Genomic DNA, 21827 nt, shown 5'->3' with positions numbered 1-21827 from the left:
GCTCTGTGTGTGTGTGTGTGTGTGTGTGTGTGTGTGTGTGTGTGTGTGTGTGTGTGTTATAGTATGTTTTAATCACAAATTTCTTTTTTATTAAAATTAACAGAAAATCACCATAGACAATCCTGATCACAGTGTCTGGCTCAATGATACTCAATTCTGTTCTGTGATCATCCAGTCACATGGTTCCATCACAGGAATCACAGATCACCCAGTTCAATGACTTCATTTTATAAGGAAAACAAACAGAGGCCAGAGCAAAGGCCACATCTGGGTTTTCATGAGTGACAGGCAATTTTCCTCTTTTCTTCATAAGAGTTTATACGTGAACATATAAATACATACATTAATAATGACCTTTTATAATTGCTTTGGTATAGAGTTGAATACAGTCTCAATCATATTCAACTTTGCCAACAAAAAACAGGCCTTGCTCATTGTTAATTAAGAAAATACCTTTGTGGGTCTTGATGCTGTGGAGGATCTTGACTGTATAGAGTGCAGGGCCCACTGCACATGATAGGTATGTCTCAGTGGGAGTAAAACACCAGCCCAGGGCCACTCAGTGTGACCATAGTGAGCCAATCCTTCTTTCTTATTCTACTCCAAGGCCTTGGGACTCTATCTTCCCTTTCTAAAGCATGTATCTTCAGGGACTGCTGAACTGTCCTTTGCCTCAGTTACCCACTGGGCTTGAACAAAAGCAAGCATGGACTTTGTCCCAGTATGAAAGGAGAATGCAGATAGCTCTAAAGCATTCCTGGGCAGCCATTTTCTAGCTTATCAAGATAAAGGCAGTGCTTTAGAGGGAATCAGAGAGTGTTAGATATCAGAGACCAACTGGTCTCAGAATGGCAGCTGTGCTGACTCAGTGCTTAGCTGCATTTTAGTCATCTAGTTAATACATAAACACATATAAAATCGATGCATTGATTAGGTACTTGGTGACAACTCCAAAGTAACATGAGTAAGAGGTTCCATCAAGAGGCAGTCTAAGCCAGATGTCCCCACCTCAATCTCAACATTAAGTCACTCTTGTAGTTATTCCAGGGCCTTAACAGATGTTCATTTGGGTCCAGACAGCTCTGGGGATTAGGGAGAGAGATCAAGGATGCCTGTAGCTGGCATTCAGGGTACTTATGCTCAGTTATTGAGATATATTTGTGGGAAAACAATAGACAGAGAAAAAATTAAGGATTTCTTTAATGTATATGAATGTTTTGTTTGCATGTTCATCTGTACACCAGAAGAGGACATCAGATCCCAGAGGGCAACAGTTATAGATGGCTGTGAGCCACCATGTGAATGATAGGAATTGAACTCAGTACCAGAAAAAGGAATTTAAAAAGAGTGTTTTAGCACTCTTCTCATTACTAGATGGAATCTAGAGAAGGAAGCCTATAGCTACACCATACTGAAATAAACATGGCCAAATCCAATGATAGGCAGGCCATCACTGCTGCAGATGAAGCAGAGCACTCTGTCACACACCTAGTTAAAGGAAGATTAAGTCTTCTGATAAAATGAAAATATGAGTAGATACATGTTCCTATCTGCCACTTGTTTGCTTTTTAGCATATCTGCCTCTAGGGTATAATTTTAAGAAAGGTTCAAAAAAAATTTTAAAGGTTTTAATACTTGTGAAAAAATACAAAAGTAATTTTGAATAACTGTTTTAATTGATAATTTAATGCCTAAACAATTGACTTCCAACTTTATAAGCAGTGGTGACTAGTCTCTGCCAGATCACTTTCCTTTACCCCACATAGATAAACAGGAATATGAAAAGCTTTTAAGTACTAAGTGTATTACTTAACAATCAAATTGGAACTCTCTGTTGTATCCAATGTAAACAGAATCAGTGCTGGTGTGGTAAACCAGAATCCTGGAAAACTGGCGCAGCCTTGCTGTCCCCTTCTGCACAATGAATTCTGCATACCACAACAGATTCAAGTCCATGTGTCTTAGGCTAGCAGAAGACTCAAACTACTCAAACTACTTGAATTCCCTTACACAAGACAGTCAAGTTTCTCAGGGCTCCTGGACTTTCACTTCTGACTGTCCCTGATGAAAGGTACTGAGTCCCTAAACAGTGCCCCAAGGAGGCCACGGGGAAGGAAAGGGATGACAAAGAATAAAGAAGCAGTAAGCGACTGTCCCTGAGTCATCCACAGTTGATACATTATGCTCCACCAACTCATTATTTAAAGATGAACTGCCTTGACTTTACAGAGTAAGAACTGTAGGAAAGTATTTAAAACTTTTCTCACAAGTACAGGTATGTCATTAACCTCTGCTTTATTTTAAATAAGCTCATTATCCATTTCACATTATAAAAAGTAACCACGCACACATATGCATTCACAAATTAGATCATCTTTATCATACATCAATATATCTTTAAAAAACAAGTATTTTCTGATATCAATATAGATATATGCTGATTGCATTTGAAATAGAGAAGCTGACAATAGCTTCATACATTCTGTCTCAGGAAATGACATCTTAAAGTTAAGGACAATATATGTTCCACAGGCAAATTTTGATGGAATTATTAGCATTAGTACAAATGGGTGCTGTTGACATGGCGTGAGCATGATAGCTTGGAATGACAGCTGATTCAAACTGGATTCATCATTTGACATTAAGGACAGATACAATCTAAAATGTAAACAAAGCATTTATAAAAGAAATTCTAGGAATTAAGGAAATCATCAATCTATCATTTTTAAGGTATTTGTAGCTAAAAGTTTTCCTGAATCTTTGTAGATTTTCATTGCTGAATCTAGACTGGGGCCGTCCAGGTGCTGATACCATCACAGAATCCAGGACCCACGGGACCACAGACAGCTGCTCTGAGCAGAGAGCTCATAGGAAATACAGTGCCTTCCTTTCCTCCTGTGTCCTAGCCAAGTTACCAGGAGTCAATTTAGACAAGCAGGCTAAGTTAGACTGCCATGGGATGTCTAAATGCTACAACTTGGTATAACAAAAGCCAGCCTCTCACATAAAGACAGGCATGTCTCTTCAGTCCAGCAGGCAGTACACACCAAGTTGGAGCTCATTACACTGCACTGGAGCCCTGGGATTCAGAGCCTACAGTAAATCGCATGTCATACCTCCTAGGGAAATCTAATTCCAAATAGGGCAAGTTTCACATCAGCTGCACGATGTTCCTTCCTCCCTTCCACACTTTAACAATCCTGGTCGTCTGTCGCTGTAGCTTTTCCACCATCAGAATCTCTGCTGACTGCTTGTCTCCTTCACCAAGCAGTTGACTTAAGGATTGGATTTTCTGGATTTTCTGGTAAAAGAAGGAAATAAGAGGAAGGGGAAAGGGGAAGGAAGCAGAGAAGGAGAAGGACACCATAAAGAGAATATAGGACAATTGTTCATAATAAAGTAAGTAATATAAAATGCTACTCTGAGGTAGCCTACAGTATGATAATTCTTACGAAGAGGAAATTAATTACACATCAGGGATCACTCAGAATTTTATCCTGTGCACACTTAATAACATTCCCTTTAATTTAGACAATCTTTCATACATTTTCAATTTTATATACACAGGAAATTACTCAGGGCTATCAGCTGTCCACCCCTAGAAGACAGCAGCTATGTGCTGTACTTCCTTGATGGCACACTGCTCGTTGATAGCAGAGGTGGCATTTAGTAAAGCAGGTGGCACAGATTTTATTTTTAAGGAGTAAAACCTGAGGTAACACTTTCTGCAATTACTTCATAGGCCTATTTAAATAAAGAGAACTTTTTCTTTCTAATTTGGATATGACAGCCTCTAAATTGTGAATAATTCTTCACTGAAGAAAGACCAGTATAGATGCCAACCACCCTTCCAACTAGTGGGCGTGTTAGATCCATGTGTGGGACAGCCAGGCACTGCACAGCCAGGCGTGTGTTGGCTGTGAGCACTAGCAAGCCTTCCTTCAGACCCCTTGAAAAGATACACACTGGATATGAGCTCTCATTGGTCTTTATTCTAGATTCATTTTTAGTAACTATCGGTTATAAAAAGAGGGGAAGATTCAGTCTGCAAAAAGGAAAGATGTGCTCAGCAATGTTAGAACAGATAAAGTAACTTAAATAAAGGGAAGCTGCCATAAAATATTGGTTCAGTGAACTTTACTTTAAAAAACAAAACTCGTTTCAATTATGCTTCCATGTTCCCCAGGAGAAGTTTGGGCTGTAGAAGAAGAGGGTCCAGGGTGATAGAGAAAGATCCCAAGCTTCAGAACTGAGAGGCCCCTTAAATAAGCTATATGCCAGACCTGCTGTTTGGTGGATGCGCAGAAGCCCACGAGTCAGGCTCACCAATACACAGTGGCTTTGCTCATGCTGGAGTTGGGTACATGGCTCCTGCTCAGACTGCTGCAGACCACCAACCTATGACTCCTGTGCTCCCAGGGCTCCTAAACAGCACTAAGGCTTTCTGTGGAAAGAGCATCCTTCCAGCCGGCCTAACACTGCAACTTCTAAATCAACTGTCCTAGGATTACTTGTGCAGCACTTTGTCCCACAGTCTTCTGAACTCCTTAATATCTTTAGTTTTGAATTCTGAATGGAATGGAGTACATGTAGCCCAGGCTACAACAAGAGGATCTCAAGTTCTAGGCCTGAGTCGGCTACAGGGTGAGCCCATCTTGAAAGCAGAAAGAAAGGAGGGAAGGAATGGAGGAACAGAAGGAGGAAGGGGAAGGAGAAGAAAGAGAGAAGGGAAGTGCTCATGAGTTCAGTGCTCAGGAGGAAACCTACGTCTCTGCGGTTCCCTGTGATCTGAATGGCTGCTCCGTGTGAAAGTGAAAAACTGGGACTAAAGCTGGGACTATGGCCTGGGTGCTCTTGAAATGCCAACATGATGACTTTCAGGGTATCACATTCTTTTAAATGTACAAAACATAGTAATTCAAACAAGATGCAAATAGCACACAGAAAGAAATCATGGGAGAAGAAAACAGGCCCTTCATATCTTTAACTTCAAAGCACAAGTTTTGACAAGTATTTTCATCTCACTGAGCCCGCACTTCTAGGTTCTGTGCTGTTGTGGTATTTCTTTTTCTTTTATTTTCTTAAGGTTTGTTTATTTTATGTATTTGAGTATACTGTCGATCTCTTCAGAAGAGGGCATCGGATCCCATTACAGAGCCACCAGGGAACTGAACTTAGGACCTCTGGAAGAGCAGTCGGTGTTCTACTGTTGTGGTATTTCAAAGTGGCAATAGCTGTACCCACCTGGTAAGGTGATCAGTCAGGTGTTTAGATACCTAGTAGACAATATCTCTGTTAGATGTTACCAAAAGACCTCTCACACACATTGACACAGTGAAGCTCGCACTATAACTACCGTCACCTCACATCACCTCACTGAAGACATTTCCAGTTCTTTGATGTGTGGCAGAGGGAAGGAAGGTGCCCTGAGCCATATAGCACACTCGGCAGCGGGTCATGTGGTACTCACAAGGTAGCCTTCCGGGGCTGTGCATCTTTACTTCCACCACTCTTTGGATCGGCTGTGTTACCTGGCCCACGGGAAGTGCTGGGCACGACAGGGTTAGGAGAAAAGGAAGCTGGAACACTACTGGCATTGCGAGTTCGGAATGAGTCATCTGGAAATGGAGAGGCAGAGGCGTTGATACACTCAGAAAGATTATTACCAAGGAGAGCACATGCCAGACAGTGGGCTTTTTTCTCTTCTTAAGTCAGTGTTATAAAGGTATAATTTACACAGTAGAGTGTACTACATTAAGATTTGGCATGTGTATAATCCACTGCCATTACCACAATCCAGACGTGAAAACACGCTACCACTAAATGTCCTCCTGGGCCCATCAGAGTCACTCCTCCTCCAGCTCCTCTTCTACAGACCTCATTAAAGAGTAGCTTGCACTTCCTAGAATTTTACATAGAAAGACTCATAGAGAATATACCATCTTACTTTCTTCGTGTGATCAGTAAAACTAAAATTCATCCATATAGGAATATTAGTGCTTCATAACTGGTGTTATATGGGTGCCTAACATTTGTCCTAAATGCTTACTGACAGACATTTAGATAATTCTAGTTATTGACTATGATAAATAAAACCACTATGAACATTTTTATGTAAATCTGCATGTAGCTATGTTTTAATATTTCTCAGTGAATGCTTAGGACTAGATGTGCTGGATTTCTTAATGTGTTTAACCTCAGATGAAATTGCCAACACACTGTCTTTCTCCTTTGCTTCACCTCTTGTGAATGGAAATTGACCTTTGCATTATTAGCATTTCAATTTCAGACTTGTTAGTGAGTGACAAGCAGCAGAGCATTTTCTCATTGCTTCTGCTCTCTCCTCTGCTCTGCTCTGCTCTGCTCTGCTCTGCTCTGCTCTGCTCTGCTCTGCTCTGCTCTGCTCTGCTCTGCTCTCTGCTCTGCTCTGCTCTCTACTCTCTCTCTGCTCTCTGCTCTCTGCCCTGCTCTCTGCTCTCTGCTCTCTCTCTGCTCTGCTCTCTGCTCTCTCTCTGCTCTCTGCTCTGCTCTCTGCTCTCTGCTCTCTCTCTGCCCTGCTCTCTGCCCTGCTCTGTTCTGCTCTCTGCTCTCTGCTCTGCTCTGCTCTGCTCTGCTCTGCTCTGCTCTGCTCTGCTCTGCTCTACTACAGGGTCTCCTAGCCGAGGATAAACTTGAACTCCCGACCCTACCACCTCCCACTCCTAAGTGCTAGAACTGCAGGCATACACTGCTATGTTCTACTTTCTCACTGCTTTTAATTGGTCTTCCCTAGTGACTGGAGATGCTAAACATCTTTTCATACACTCACATCTTTACCTACTTTAAAAGTTCACATTCAAATCTTTTGTCCTTTTTAAGCTTAGCTGCCCAGGCTTAGACTTTTCTGAACATTCTGGAAACAGGTCCTTTTCAGATCAGGGACAGTATGCTTATTTTCTCCCACTTCAGGTCTTCTCTTGTGTTTTTCTATGACCCTATCTCAAAATCCTGAAATTCTGACACAATATACTATGTCACTACTATTTTGCTATGGTTAATATAAATACCTATCTGCCCCAAAATTACAGACATCCTTTCATATCTTCAAAAATTTGCAATGTTACCTTTTGTGCTTAAGTTTATATTTTGAGTTAATTATATCTATAAAGGTGAGATATGAATTGAGGTTGAAGTTTGGGTTTTCTTTAATANTAAGTACCCAATTGGTCTAGTGCCATTTTTGAATGTATGGTAATNACTTGGTAATGACATCATTAAATAACTCTCATGACCAATGCACTTCGGATTTCCAGTGATACTCATGGTCTACCATGCTGATTTCTGTGTCTGGATACCAATGCTTTAATTATAGAAAGTATCTATTCTGAAAATAAAAACACTTTGCAAACTATCTGGTATGTTATACATAGTTTTCATAAGAATAAATGAACATAGTAAAAGGGAAGACAGAAATGTAGCGAAACTCTTAGGATTTCAGGTCCCATAAAATTAAAGGCCACTATTATCTACTGTAACATTTATCAATCATTATTATAGCTCTTAACCAATATTTCCAATATATAAAATTAGAAAGCCACAAGTAATTTTTAGTAATATATTCTATTTTTTCTATGAATAATTCTGTCTTCTACTATAAGGACTTTGAACCAAACATTGGCCTAGGTGGTTAAATTTCTTCTGCATACAGTGCCCATGGCTGCTGCCACACTGCAATGGCAGAGTTGGGTGACTGTGACTAGCCCACAGTGACTAGAATATTTACAACGTGGCCATTATATGAATCTTCTGGCCCTCAGAACAAACTTCTAAGTACATAAGATAGTAAATAAGATAGTAAATGGATTATGCTCAACTTCTTTATAAATTACTGTGAATGTCTGTTCAGCAGGCATGTAGATCATGGTCAAGTGATCATACCATTAGTCCTTCTCCTCTCTTTACAGGTGTTATGCTCTGAGTCTTGATATAGTTTAAAAAAATAGTATATGGCCAAGTATTTACTCGATTGCTGGGTTAAAGTAGTACTAATGGCCCATTAAGAGAAAATGGTTGACTCCTACCCCCCAAAAAATGGAATCTACCTCTGTATGGAAGCATAGCACTGTCTGCTCGACCACAACTCAGGAAGCCATGCTTAAAGAGCTATGAAGAATAATTAGTCTTACATGAGATACTATAGTTTTCTTCCCAGAATTCCTTGCCCCGAGGACAGTCCTTGAAAGCTCCTCTGAGGTTCTCTTGGATCTGCTCAACTTCCTGTTCCTGACTCAGAAAGGAATAACTTTTCTTTGTCTTTTCTCATCTCTGTTAGATGCTAGCCAGAGCCCAATGTGCTTTCTCTGGTACTTTGGATTCCCTTATTCTTTCTCACTTGTCTGCCACTCTGGCTAAACTCAGACTGTATGACTTTGTCTTTTTCTCTTCTCCATTTCCCTTCTCCTGGCAGCTGCTAAGATTTACAGCCTGCCTATCCTGCTGCTTTTCTCTTAAATTCTAATAAAACTGCTCTCAAGTTTCAAGTTTGCTTATAAATTCTTTTATTAAATAGACTAAGAGCTCCAAAAGGGAACTTCAGTCTCCCCAGTCACAGGAACAGTTGAATTGCTTAAAGACTTGAGGAAGACAAATGTTTAAGAAAAACATCATATCTAGAATTAGAAAGACAAGTTGCTTAAAGAGAGTAATAGTTTATTAAAGTAGCTATTTTATGTTTATGTTGCTGCTTACCAGTTAGTGACAGCATGGCAGTCCTCACCAGCCCTGAGACAGAAGACGTGTGTGCTAAGGTGGAACTTTTACTAAAAAAGAACATGACTCAGTTAGAACATAAAACCACAGTTTACCTAATACTTGGGGTTTTTAATCTTGTTTTGTAAATGCTTTTCCTCCTCTTTCTCCTCTTCCTCTTACTCCTCCTCCTCCTTCTTTTGAAACCTGCCTATTATGTATATCTTTTTTTCTTACATTCATGCTTCAAAATGCACCCCTTTTCTACAGCTTAAGCATTTCCTTTGCTTCATCAAAACTACAGATTTTCTCTGGATGCTCAGCAAGGTTAGGTAAGATCAGTTAAATGGTCCTGGGACTAGCTTATCTTTAGTTAGAATCCCCTTTTTACTTCCTGAGAACACTGTTGGCTAGGAAAATGCATGGGTCTACTGTGATGTCAAAAACTAGAGTACAAAGGTATAAAGGTACAAAGGTATAACTGATAACAGAGAAAAAAATTTTCTTCAATGTGTTCTTTATCTTGAGAAATAATATTTTAAAGGCATTTATGTTTTCTTTTTAGTATAAAATATTTGTTATTTGAGAATTTCATACAATCTATTTTGTTGTGGTTTGGTTTTTGGTTTTAGAAACAGGGTTTCTCTATGTAGCCCTGGATTTCCTCGAATTTACTCTGTAGACCAGGCTGGCCTTGAAGTCACTGATCTGCCTGTCTCTGTCTCCGAGTTCTGTATTAAAGGCATGTCCCACCATTGCCCAGTTTATATAATGTATTTTGACCATATTCCCCCTACACTCCTCCTTTTAACTCTTCCTAGATCCACCCCTATCTATCTCCTCACACTCTCCCAACTTCATGTCCTCCTTAAAAAGCAAAACAAAACAAAAACCCAACAACCTATCAAGTACGCTTTGTGCTGCCCATAGGTGTGGGGTCATCCACCAGAACAGAGCTGACCCCCAGGGGCCACAACGTTAAAGAAAAGAGACTATGCCCCCCAAGAAGCCATCAGCTGTCAGGAGGGCCTCAGTTAGTGGCAGGGACTCCATGTTAGAACGCTGACTAGCTTCACCTTGTATACAGGTCTCGTGCAGGCAGTCTCGTGCTTTCTCAAGACTACTTTGCTTTTCCAAGGACCTACAGCTCTAAAAGCTGTATGCACACGCCACAGATAACAAACAGTGGTAGTCAGGCATGCTGCTTCTCCTCTAACCTAACTATCATCTAGACTTCGGCTATAAATGGAAAGCAAATCTGCATTTGTTATCAGAGGCCAGTTCTGACTGCTCACTGGATGATCATGCCTGTGGCTTCTCTACATGGAGAAATGATACAACGCACATCCATGTGCAGCCTGCTGGCAAGTAGAGCATGCTCACAACCATCTGAAAGGTAAGAGGTACATACAGCATAGTCCGCCTTTCTCATAAATGATGGGTAGAGTCCATTAGATTATCATATAATATCATGGTAATATCTTCTGACAATGCAAAGATACCTATTTTTTAACAAGTAGTAAACACTATTTTTAATGTGATAATCTTTACAGAAGTGACATAATTGACAGCCCATAAAAAATTCAAAATTCTGATTATAATGATATTAGTATTTCATGTAAATAAATATGATGACCACAAAAGAAAAACTCTAAGAATAAACAGCTGACAGCACATACCTAGCACACTTGTCTAAGGTGCCATATTTTGCATGAAAAGCTTGATTATTAAAAGATTGGCTTCGAGTCAATTTGGATTTCTTGATTTCTTTGCCTAGAATAAAGCAGAAAGAAGAAAAATCCAGTTTTCAGTTCCCTGTTTTCTGTTCCAAACCCCAAAGCCCTCCTCGGGACACATCATTTCCAGAAAAATCCAGAAGGATCAATTTTTGCTTCTCAGTTGGAGCCGACTAGGATAACTGTCATTCAAGCTACCCATTAAGAATAAATGAGATTTTAACTGGAAAAGGCTAAGAACATATTCAAACGGGCAAGTATAAATGGCTTTGGCAGGGATGAAGACACTCTTCACAGACACTTCTGTCTCACCCTTTGACCTTCAGAATATTTAAACAGTGGGCCTCAGGGAACTAGAATGCTCTCAGCAATGTCATGAAGAGAGAAGAGGGAACCTGAGGTCTGGGAAACAGAGGGGAATTTTTCTCCTGGAGAGAGATGTACAATCTATCAAATCAGATGACAGGAGAGACAATAAGTCAGGGGTAGACAGGACTGCACCTTGACCTTGCCCACTCAGATATGCATAACCACGGCCCTCTAATTAAATCTTAACCTCACCATGGACCCTGAAAGTGGACTTAGCAGAGAGGGAAGGGGTAGTGTTATGGGATCTCTTCCCAATATAGTCACATTAAATAAATCTCCATTTTTGTTTTCACTATTAAGAGTATAAATGAATACTCTTAAAACATATATCTAAAAAAAAAACCACATATCTAATTTGTCTTAAAAAAAAAAAAAACAAAAAGCAAAAAAACAAAAAAACATTTTATGAGCCAGTTAATAATGGTGCATGCCAGCACCCAGGAGGCAAAACCAGGTGGATCTCTGTGAGTTTAAGGTTAGTCTGGTCTACAGAGTGAATTCCAGGACCGCCAAGGCTACATGGAGAAACCCTGTCTGGAAAACAAGAATATATGAATCCTAGTAGAGAGTCTTTTCTTACTTGTTGATGCAGTGCTAGAGGAGGGCCCAGGAACAGAAATGGGCAAGTTCTTGGACAGGCTCTGAGTTGATGTCCTGGAGTCTCTGCCTAAAATAAACTCTTTTAAGTTGTATAATTTCATCTGACATCTATAACATCATTATCTCTATTAACCAGCATCATTTTCCAAATACTCTTTATATATTCCCACATTTCAGTCTCTGTTGCTGAAGATCTACTCCACAACCTTACAACTGACAACTGGCATCCAATATTAAGTGTCCCTTCCAGAAGCTCTGAGCTTATTATTATTATTAATTATTATTATTCCTCTGATTATTATTACTATTTTATATACTCCTAATACCTACACCACATTATCCAGCCAATTTTCAAAAATAACTTTTTTTAAAAAGTGTAAAAAAGTAATTTTCCCTACCAAATTAAAACAGCATAGTCTTGCAGTATACAAAGATACAAATGTTACTGAAACACTGGTAGTCCCAAGGCCAAAAGAATGGAATCCACCTTTAGGTGGAACCTGGGTCTGTTCCTTTAAGAGTTAATCCAGCTGGGCTGGTCAAGAACCTGGCTAAGGATCTCTAACCATCATACTTCAGGAAGGCATCCCTGCCTCTTTAATGACATAATATATGTTTCCTTCCCTCTGTGTAACTGCTCAGAGAGAGCTGTAGGCACACAGTTTCAAATGTTCAATTTTCCTGTTGCTCTCCTCAGCATGGTTTCCCGAAAGCTTTAGCCTTCACTCCCTCTCTGAAGCTCTCCTCCCACCATATGTGCTCCTGTCTCGCCTATGGTTCTCCTCCATTCCAGCTAAGGTCAGATGGCATGACTTTTTCTTCTCCATCTTCCACCTCCAAGATTAACAGCTTGCCTGACCCAAAGTTTATCTTTTAAATACCAATAAAGTTACTCTTGAGCTTCCTTTCACATCTACTCTTAAATTCCTCTGCTGAAAAAACTGAGACTCCCGAGAAGGGCCTTGATTTTCTGCTTTTCTTTAACTCTGAGGCAGAGTGGGGAGACACAGAGCACTCACGTTTCTTCTCAAAGCTTTTGTCACTGGCCAGCCTCCCGTCACTCTGATGCTTCTCCTTCTCCAGCTGTTCCTGTTGGGACACAGCCTTGTGTTACAGGTGCAGCCTGGAAACTCGTGCTGGAGAAAATGACTCTCAGCTTTAGAGATACAAATGTACCTAACAAAAAAATACCCTTAGCCAGGCAGTGGTGGTGCACGCCTTTAATCCCAGCACTTGGGAGGCAGAGGCAAGTGGATTTCTGAGTTCGAGGCCAGTCTCACTCTTACAGAGTGACTTCCAGGACAGCCAGGGATACACAGAGAAACCCTGTCTCGAAAAACCAATAATAATAATAATAATAATAATAAAATACCCTTAAAAATGGGTTTTCCCTTTGGTGCTGTGTTTACAGAATTCAGAGTTTGGTTTAGTTTTGTTTCTGTGGCCTTTTTACATCACAGAATATTGCCCTTGGGAGTTTGTCCAACTAAAACAGCGACTCTGGCATCGTTCTATAATGCACATTTCTTTCCCACAAGGTGTTGAGTGTTTCTCATCAGCAGAGCCTTTGTCTAACTATAGTTATTTAACCATGCTTATTTCAATCCTATTTGGCAAATGACAACATATTTTTCTTTAAAAAGTCTGAGAGGAAAGAGAAGTCTACCAAACATATTTAAAATATCTTACTGAAGTTTGATATGTAGAAAACCACTTAAAACTGTAAACTAAAGAAAATGGCATTTTCACACAGAAGATGCTGCCAGGCAAACTGACCATCCGCTTATGATTATGTGGAACACTGCAGAGAAGAGCTCAACTAGCCTGGACGAGCTTTAGTCCTTTAAACGGGCATCCACTGTCCACCTCGGTATTTGCTCTAACATCCTTTTAACTATCAGGCAAACCTTTGAAATATATTTTTAGGGAACTAGAGAGATGGCTCAGTGGCTAAGAACAAGTAATGCTCTTCCAGAGGTCTCGTGCTGCATGACTCACAACCACCTGCAACAAGCTCCAGGGAATCCAACTCCTTTCTCACATACATAACACATAAGTAAAAAAAGGATTGTCTTTTTAGCGGATGGATGCTGAGGATAAATGGATGCTGAGGATGGATACTGAGTATGAATGGATGCTGAGGATGGATACTGAATATGAATGGATGCTGAGGATAGATACTGAGGATGGATACTGAGTATGAATGGATGCTAAGGATGGATTGCCAGGGACAGGAGGAAATGTCTCAACTAGGACTGAATATATGTGGTTACTCACACATTAGTTTCACTTAAGAAACTCATTTTGCTAAACACTCTCAACTGTAATTTTTCTTCTAATTTATAAAAGATAAAACTTCAGAAAATCAAGGCTTTTTTCTTCAGCCTTTTAGGAAATATGGAACAACATAAAACTGAAATAAATTAGTTTTAGGTTTACTAACAAAGCTCAGCTAATGCTAACTAGAAAGGCTTGTGTCTGTGGGAAACAACATACCATTTCCAAAAACAGCAGTTCTTCTCTTTCTTTCTCTTGATCCAACAAATCTTTCTCATAATTTTTTTTCTGGAACTGTGTAAAATTTAAAATGACACTGTCAGCCATTAGTGCCAAGCTCTTGCTGATGTAAATGTCTCTTTATAGGGTGTGCTTACCATATCCATAGACATCTCCATTCTGTCCAACTCTAATACCGTCTATAAGGAAAGGTTTCAGAAATTACAGATGACTCAACAGGAAGAAAATGCAACCAACCAATCGTTTGTAAAAAGCCCATCCTTTCCCATAGAGTTCAAAGAGAAGAGTTTACACTATGATATTAATAAACTAATCTTTGACTACCAATAAACACTCAAAAGCGTGTTTCAAAGCCCCACCCATTCACATCTTTTTATTGATCTTATAACAGTATCAGTTACATAGTAAGTGTAGCTTTTGAAAGCTGAAATATTTTTAGTTTGACCTCACAAACCCAAATTTTTTACTATCTTAGTTTTCCAACATTTCTAGACAATCCACATAAACGGCTCACATGCTAGAGCGAAATCAAATGGCTTAAAATCAGGGCGTTTGGAGAGGGATGTGCTGGGTGATGCCAGCTATCTAGGGTGGGGGCTCTGCTCTTCATCCGCTTGTGCTCAAGCAGCCAGTGTTTCTAGATCTAGCCCCTTCAACGTCAAACAGACCTGAATCCACTCTTCCGGGTCCTTCCCAACTCTTTTAGATAGTATGACTTCTCTAATTTTACCTGATTGTGATCACTTATAAATAAAGCCTAGGGAATGAGGTATTGCTGATCACTTAAGCCAAGTTCACAAACACCTTGAAGGTGCTCAGCTCCCCACAGGGAACTCCTGCTGCAAGTAACAAAAACTGATTGCCCTTTAGAAAAGCCCGTCCTTTCCCATGGAGCAGCAGCAGACAGACATCCTGCTGTTTATTCATTCTTTCTGCACTAGTGAAGCTTGCTAACCTATCAAGCTGAGGTGGGGAAGCTGAGGTTAACAGGGCCATACTGAGAGACACGTTGACTCAGCAGGAGACACACTTACTTTCTTCACAATAGCCAGGACGTCTTTATCTTTTTCTTGACACAGGAGCTTTCTCACACACATTTCTAATTGCTGGAGGAGATGCATGTCTGCCGGAATCTTCAGCGCAGACTTCACCTTGGGCAGCAGGTAGCAAAGTTTCATTCTGTAGTGAGAGCGAGTATAATAACCGAGAGTAACAGGGGTGTGCAACTGAAACGGGACAAGCTTTCAGAAACTTCAGCGCTCATCTGCCCATGTAGCAAGTATGCGTGCAGTGCCTACTGTTTATAAGGCATTCGTTAGTCTGCATAACAAGACACAAAATGGAATCAAACCAACAGAATCCTCTGTTCCTCTAGTTCCTCGGGATTTGCACTCCAATATGGGCCATGGAAGACAGAATGCATGGACAAAGAAAATGTCTGCCAGGAAGTGGTGAGTCGGTCTGGAAGGCAGTGATGTTTCTATTGAACAGGTGATATTTAAGGAAAGACCTAGGAAATCAGGGAGCAAGCCACTCAAGTGTCTGAAAAAGCATTGTGGCCATCATGGAAGCCTTGCCCAGTGATACTCTGAATTAGCAAACTAGCCTTGAGGCAGAGTAGAGCAAAGATAAGCTTAGGAGACTTGAGTGGTGACAAGGGCCCTGTGAGGCACTGTTATGGACAGGTGTCAATTTCACATGCAATGAATGCATTGGAAGGTATGAGCAGAGGAGTAAAGTGATCCAAGTTAACTTTCCTAGTTATCAGATACTGTTTTAACATTAGACCATAAGTGGCCAAGGAAGTAAGAGAAACAATGGAGAAACCCCCAAAAGCAAGAACTGACAGCACTTTGAGCCAGAAGCAGCAGCCAAGGTGCCCAGTGAAGCCTGCACTCTGCATGTCTTCTGTGAGCCACAGAGTGGTCTCAGGGACTGCAGTTGGGATGGTGAAGAGAAAAGGGTAAATTTAGGATTTGGCTTGAGCAGGGGGAAGATGAACTGGCTGATTCCTGACATGCAGAGGTCTGCAAAAGGAAGAGATACAGACAAAGCAGCTAGACAGATTAAGTCTGGGATGCCATTAGAAATTCAATGGGAATTATAAATCTGCAGCTGTCTCAGTAAGCCTGCTGTGCAGGTGCATGTCCTTGCAAGAGAGTAAGTGAAGGCTGCATGGAGATGCTAGTTTAGGCATGAGGATGGAGAGATACTTAGCATAATAAGGGCAGTGAGAAACACTGTCCAGATCAGCTGGGTAAAGAAGAAACAAAGAGGCCTCTGGAGGCAAAATCTGGGAGATCCCGGAGTGAAGAACACCATCCCAGAGAAGGAAGGCTGCCAGTGAGGTGATCTGCTTTGTTAAATACCAACCCTGTCTCTTTTTAGGCTAGTTCTGGAAAGGGATGTCTTACAGCTGCTGGAGTCATTCGCTCAGCATTTACTCTCCAGGTTAATGCTCTGTATTTCTTTTGCAAATCTTGAGGCAGCTAAATACCATTCCAAGGGTTGCCAGGATGCTGTCTGCAGACCTTCAGTTGAGAGCTTTTCCTGCACAATAGCCTTTGAGTCTGTGCATCTGAAGAGGTGAAGAAGGTCTCTGGGATTCTCAACATTAAGTACCAATGGCCTCCAACTCACTCACTGCTCAGCAGATACAGAGGACACTATAACTGAGAACTCTCAAGTCCTCCCCAGAAAACTTAGTTCACTTCTGGCCACTGAAGAACAGGTTCCTCTGAATAGCAATAGGATTTCCCCAGCCTTTAAGTGTCCAAACTCAGTAAACTAAATGTTAAAACATTCACTTGAGAAGCACACAAAGCATAAATCACTCTTTATTACCCAAGGCATATCTAGAAAACATTGACTCATGGGCCCACAAGATTACAAAGTTCTTGACATTAGGGACTAGTGCTTTTGATAAGCAATGCTTGTTAGGGCTCTTATCAAACAGATAATATTTACTCAGCCAGGCTGGCCGGCTGGCTTTGATTTGTACTTGCTCAGCCCAGTAAGACAAAAGACCTCAGATATCAGTTAAGAGAATAACATTGTATTCCAAACTATTTACTAACCAAGTTATGAAGCCAACTGAGAAATCCATCAACAGACAACTAGGTAAAGAAAACATGGTATACAAACACATTGATTACTCAGCTCTAAAGAGAATGGAACCCTGCCACAACACAGATGAAAAGGGGTTTGCAAATGTTTACCATAATGGACATAAGAAATATCCAACATTTTCAAACCTTGCAGAGTGATACATACCTCACATTTGCCACTGGGTCATGGGTTAGTTCAATAACAGGTAGAAAGAAATATTTGCAGAAAAATGATCTGGAAAATATCTCTATGATAAATTCACAGGTATCCAAAAAGCGAAGTCTATTCCAATAACTTTTTCCTTGGCCCAACTCTACAAACAACAAAAATAACTATAATCTAGTATTTCCTACATGAAATTATATATTACAAATTGAAACACTAAAAAGGTATGCAAAGTTTCATTCTGTCTGCAATCTATTTAACAAATATAATAGATAGGAGAAAAACAGTCAGTATGTGCTCTAGATTTGTAGACTACAATATTTACAAGTTAAAAACTAGGAAAAGGTATTACTCTACTGAATAAATGCCAATAACCACTGACAGACGACCTGTGATGACTGAATGACAAAGTCACCATGTGTGACCACTGCCTGCATGCTGAGGACCCTGTACACACGTCATTTTTAAACCTGGAAGCAAGATGATGGGATGCATACACTTAAACTAACTCAAATGCAGGCTACCAACTCTCCAAGTCTTTTAAAATTAAACGAATTACTCTCTTTTTGTTTCTGTAAGGTGTCTGAAATAGAGCAGTCATGTAAGCACAAGTACTGATAGTACTGTAGGTCAGTACTTAAAGCATAATCTTCTCCCTTTTACATAAGTGTGCGGAGGCAATGTTCTTAATACTTAAAACCAAAAAATCTTTAAAAATGAAACTTACTCTAAATGAAAGTCCCTTCTCATGCAAAATGAAATCAGAACTAAAATAGACCATGGAATAAAAAATCAAAACACACTGAGCATAATTTTTCTTAAATAGAATTTTATAAAATACTTTTTTCCCCCTGAAATGTGGTACTTCTTGATTGAAATGGTAAATCCTAGTAGTTAGGAAGTCTGGATAACAGTTTTATTGAAAACTATTTAAGCATAATTGTAGTCAAAGCCAAGAAGTCAATGACTAATAAACTCACCAGACAAATGGATATAATTGCTACCAGAGTTAACACTTTAAAGGTTTTGGCCAAGATTTTAGCCCTTAACAAATCACAATGAATTTGTATGTGTTGACCTAGTTTCCAAACTATTACAGCTCACTAGATTCACATTAATATGTACTGTTAACACCATTCAATAAAAAATTATAAGCCTACATTTTGTTCATTCAATTAATACTAAGAATAGCATTGTATAATAAATTATTGGATTTAAAAATATTCTATTCATGCTTTGGTTCCAAATGCTATTTCATCAAGGTAGAAATTAGCCTTTCAACTTAATTTATGTATTTTACTTCCTCCAGTGTTGGAATTCACAAAAGAAGGCTCTGGTTAAATACTATTTCATCTATGAAATTTTGACAAAGAGATTTCCAAGACAAATACAAATTAACCTACAAAATTTTAATAAAAGCACATACCACATTTTTTGCCATTACCAGCCTAATTTATCATCAAAAATTGCATACCATGCATTAAAGATATAAGTCAGGTCAATTATTTTAGTGACTTTTTCCAAAATTATTGCTTACGTTCAATTAATTTTTGAATGACTTCGTGCCTCTGCTCTTGTTTACGATTATATCGTAGAAAAATGCATAGAGTTCGTGCAGCTGCTCTTTGGACAGGTAAGACATTCTGAAAGGAAGAAAAGGAGAAGGACAACCATTACCCTAAGATATGTGTTCAACAATTACTCCCCACCAAACCAATAGCAAGCTACTGCTAAATGAGAAGTGTTCACTATCTTTCAAACCCTGAGCTCACACCCTTCTGGAAGGGTCTCTGTTACTTAATGTTAATGTCACTCAGGTACATAAAATATCCTATGACAACCTAATTCAATTTCATAGTCACATCCAAATGACTTGTGGTTATCATTTCCCTGCCACCTCATCTTGTTTGTTTGTTTGTTTGTTTGTTTGTTTGTTTTTTGAGACAGGGTTTCTCTGTATAGCCCTGGCTGTCCTGGAACTCACTTTGTAGACCAGGCTGGCCTCAAACTCAGAAATCCGCCTGCCTCTGCCTCCCAAGTGCTGGGATTAAAGGTGTGTGCCACCACACCCGGCCTCTGCCACCTCATCTTAAGTGACATGTTCCTCAGCTACTTATCTCTTCAGCTGGCAGAACAGTAACGATTCCTACAAATTCAACAAACATTTCGCAGAACATACCACATGTCAGTGACGTCACCAGAACCGTGCCGCTTCTAAAGTAGAAATGTAGAGATCCATGTTCAGATACACTACAGAAGAATCTGGGGACTGGTACATCTAGGGCTAGAGACTGAGTGTCTAAGCTCTAAGCTCAGGACAATGTTCTTCACTGAGGGGCCTCCATTTCCTATCCTATGCAAGAGCTGTAACAGTTGCAAGTGTGGAGGTAAAAGTCCCAGAACTCTACACAATGGTGTTAATATTAGAGAGTGCCATCCATCAGGCAGAGCAAAAGGACCCAGCCAGCTGACAGGTAGCATTTCCAATGTTCCAAACCCTCTCTCCTTCAGATTCCCATCACACCACTACACAGAACTTTAATTTTAAATGAAATCGACCAGTAGTTACCTGTACTGGAAATTAGAGAGGAAGCCTTAACAGCTTAACAGAAAATTCTTTAAACCAGGTATACACTGTCCATTGTAATTCATGCTCACCATCCTGCCTTACTTATCGACTTTATAATTCTCCATTCACCTAAAATCCAGACTACTACAGTGGGAATCTGTACAGCTGTGTAGTGCCGAGACAGAATGCTGGCTGTGTCCTTTCCCATCTACATTCTCTTGGGCACCATGCTACATGATATTGTTAACTTTTGGATACAAAAGGAAGGTGTTTTCTAGGCTTTAGAACTGAAAATTTAAGGCCTGTACATATGCAGAAATACAATAGAACTTAAATGAATTTCAGATAATGAACTAAGTAAAAGCCTGTTTCTCTTTTCTTCAATTTGGTATAGTAAGGCAGGATTTCAAATGTATATATACAAGATGCATGAAAATATACTTAATTTATAACTCATGTAATGTGTTTTATAATACAAGAAAAATATTCATTTGGGACAGAAATCAATGATAAGGGACTCTGAACAGCATCCATGAGCTGTCCTCTGACTACTATGTATGTGTCATGGTACATGTATGCCCTCACACATACACACACACACATGATAGATGATAGATAGATAGATAGATAGATAGATAGATAGATAGATAGATAGATCAAACAAGCACAAAAGTGACAAGGACTCATTATTGTCATTTTTAAGATTATACCTAGGGCATAACCTCTGATTCCTCAGATTTCCATTGCTATCTGTGATAAGCTTGTTGGGTGGTAGGTAATATTATGTGCTTCCTTTTTTTTAAAGCTGAAAATAAAATACCATTAATATTTTTCTATTTTCTAAATCTTTGAAGCTAACACTTATTCTGAATTTTGAATGAAGGAATCCTCATTCCCCTTTTATGAAGTGAAGATACTTCTGCTCACATTGTAACATAGAAACATGGTTGGTTGGTTGGTTTACCCTGCTATAAGAGATGGACAGCCTATGACCTTATGCATGCTCGTCCAGGACCTTAATGCTACATCCCCACTAGCTGCAGCTTTAAAACTAAAAATAAAAAAGCTTTAAAAAGTTTACTAGGATGCCATCATGAATGCACAGTGAACTGTAGGCTAAACAGACAGGTGTACTTCTGAAGCAGCTTCTTGTGGGTCCTCCACTTCAGAGAGGCTCCAGCTCGCTGCTCAGCAGCCCTGAGTCTGGCATGAGGGAAACTTCTCATAAAAGGTGAACAACTTTGTGAGGTTCCACTTAGCTGTATGGAGAGCAAGTTGTTACTCCTCTTCTTGACTCTATACCATGCTTTCAGTGTAACTGTCCTTAGGCACTACAAAAGACACAGTACCAGACTAAGGGGGCCTGCAAGGAGTCTTGGGAATAAAGGCCTGACTAATGTGAGATGCTGATGTGGGGACAGAAGAAGAAACAGCAAAGCAGAAGTTCATTTGCCAGCTGACATTACAGAGTCCTGTCAATCTTTCTCTCCAATGAATTATACCAAGTCTGAGGTAAAGGGCAGGAACTGCATCTCAGTAGGTTGAGAACTTGCCTAGCATGCATGAAGGCCTGAGTCAACCCACAGCACCATATAAATTAAGCATGGTGCTATACACCTATAATCTCAGCATTGGAGAGAGAGAGGCAGGAGAATCAGAAGTTCAATGTCATCTTCAGCTACGTGGTAATTTGAGGGCACACTGGGATAGCCACACACTGCTTCTGAAAATGACACAAAAGTTTGAGGTAAGTTATCCACAATTCTCTGGCAGTGGACAAAGAGTATTTGTAACCCTGTTCACACCTCCTGTGGAGCGCCGCTATCTCGTAAACATCCTGTGCTGAGTCATTTCGTCATTTCCTCAGTACTATCTCGTAAACATCCTGTGCTGAGTCATTTCCTCAGTACTATCTCGTAAACATCCTGTGCTGAGTCATTTCCTCAATAACAACTCGTAAACATCCTGTGCTGGAAATCCCCGCCCCGGGCAGCTCCGCCTCAGGGATGGGGCAATCAGTGTTGAGCCAATCATGG

At 40.0% G+C, this 21827-nt stretch overlaps 1 protein-coding gene across 8 annotated transcripts in view; it reads right to left on the bottom strand.

Moving 5' to 3' along the window:
* Positions 1-1624: 1624 nt before the first annotated feature.
* The window catches only part of Ppp4r4 (protein phosphatase 4 regulatory subunit 4), an 80917-nt gene continuing 60714 nt past the window's right edge, over positions 1625-21827 (bottom strand). For 6 of the 8 annotated variants that reach the window (XM_021179275.2, XM_029484570.1, XM_029484568.1 and 3 more), the window contains 11 exons: positions 18760-18865; positions 17223-17370; positions 14984-15128; positions 14087-14128; positions 13929-14003; positions 12452-12521; positions 11413-11499; positions 10407-10500; positions 8728-8798; positions 5471-5618; positions 1625-3301 (listed from right to left, as the gene is read on the bottom strand). In XM_021179275.2, coding sequence (XP_021034934.1) covers positions 3277-3301; positions 5471-5618; positions 8728-8798; positions 10407-10500; positions 11413-11499; positions 12452-12521; positions 13929-14003; positions 14087-14128; positions 14984-15128; positions 17223-17370; positions 18760-18865 — 1011 coding nt within the window. In that variant the 3' untranslated portion in view covers positions 1625-3276. Of the gene's footprint in view, positions 3302-5470; positions 5619-8727; positions 8799-10406; positions 10501-10744; positions 10892-11412; positions 11500-12451; positions 12522-13928; positions 14004-14086; positions 14129-14983; positions 15129-17222; positions 17371-18759; positions 18866-21827 lie in introns of those variants that run through there. The other 2 variants (XR_003838410.1, XM_029484573.1) reach the window with 2 other exon arrangements.

This window comes from Mus caroli, chromosome 12 (genome assembly GCF_900094665.2).
Source record: "Mus caroli chromosome 12, CAROLI_EIJ_v1.1, whole genome shotgun sequence".
Lineage (NCBI taxonomy): Eukaryota > Metazoa > Chordata > Mammalia > Rodentia > Muridae > Mus > Mus caroli.
Note: the sequence above shows the minus strand (reverse complement) of the source record. Positions and strands in the feature narration are given on the sequence as shown.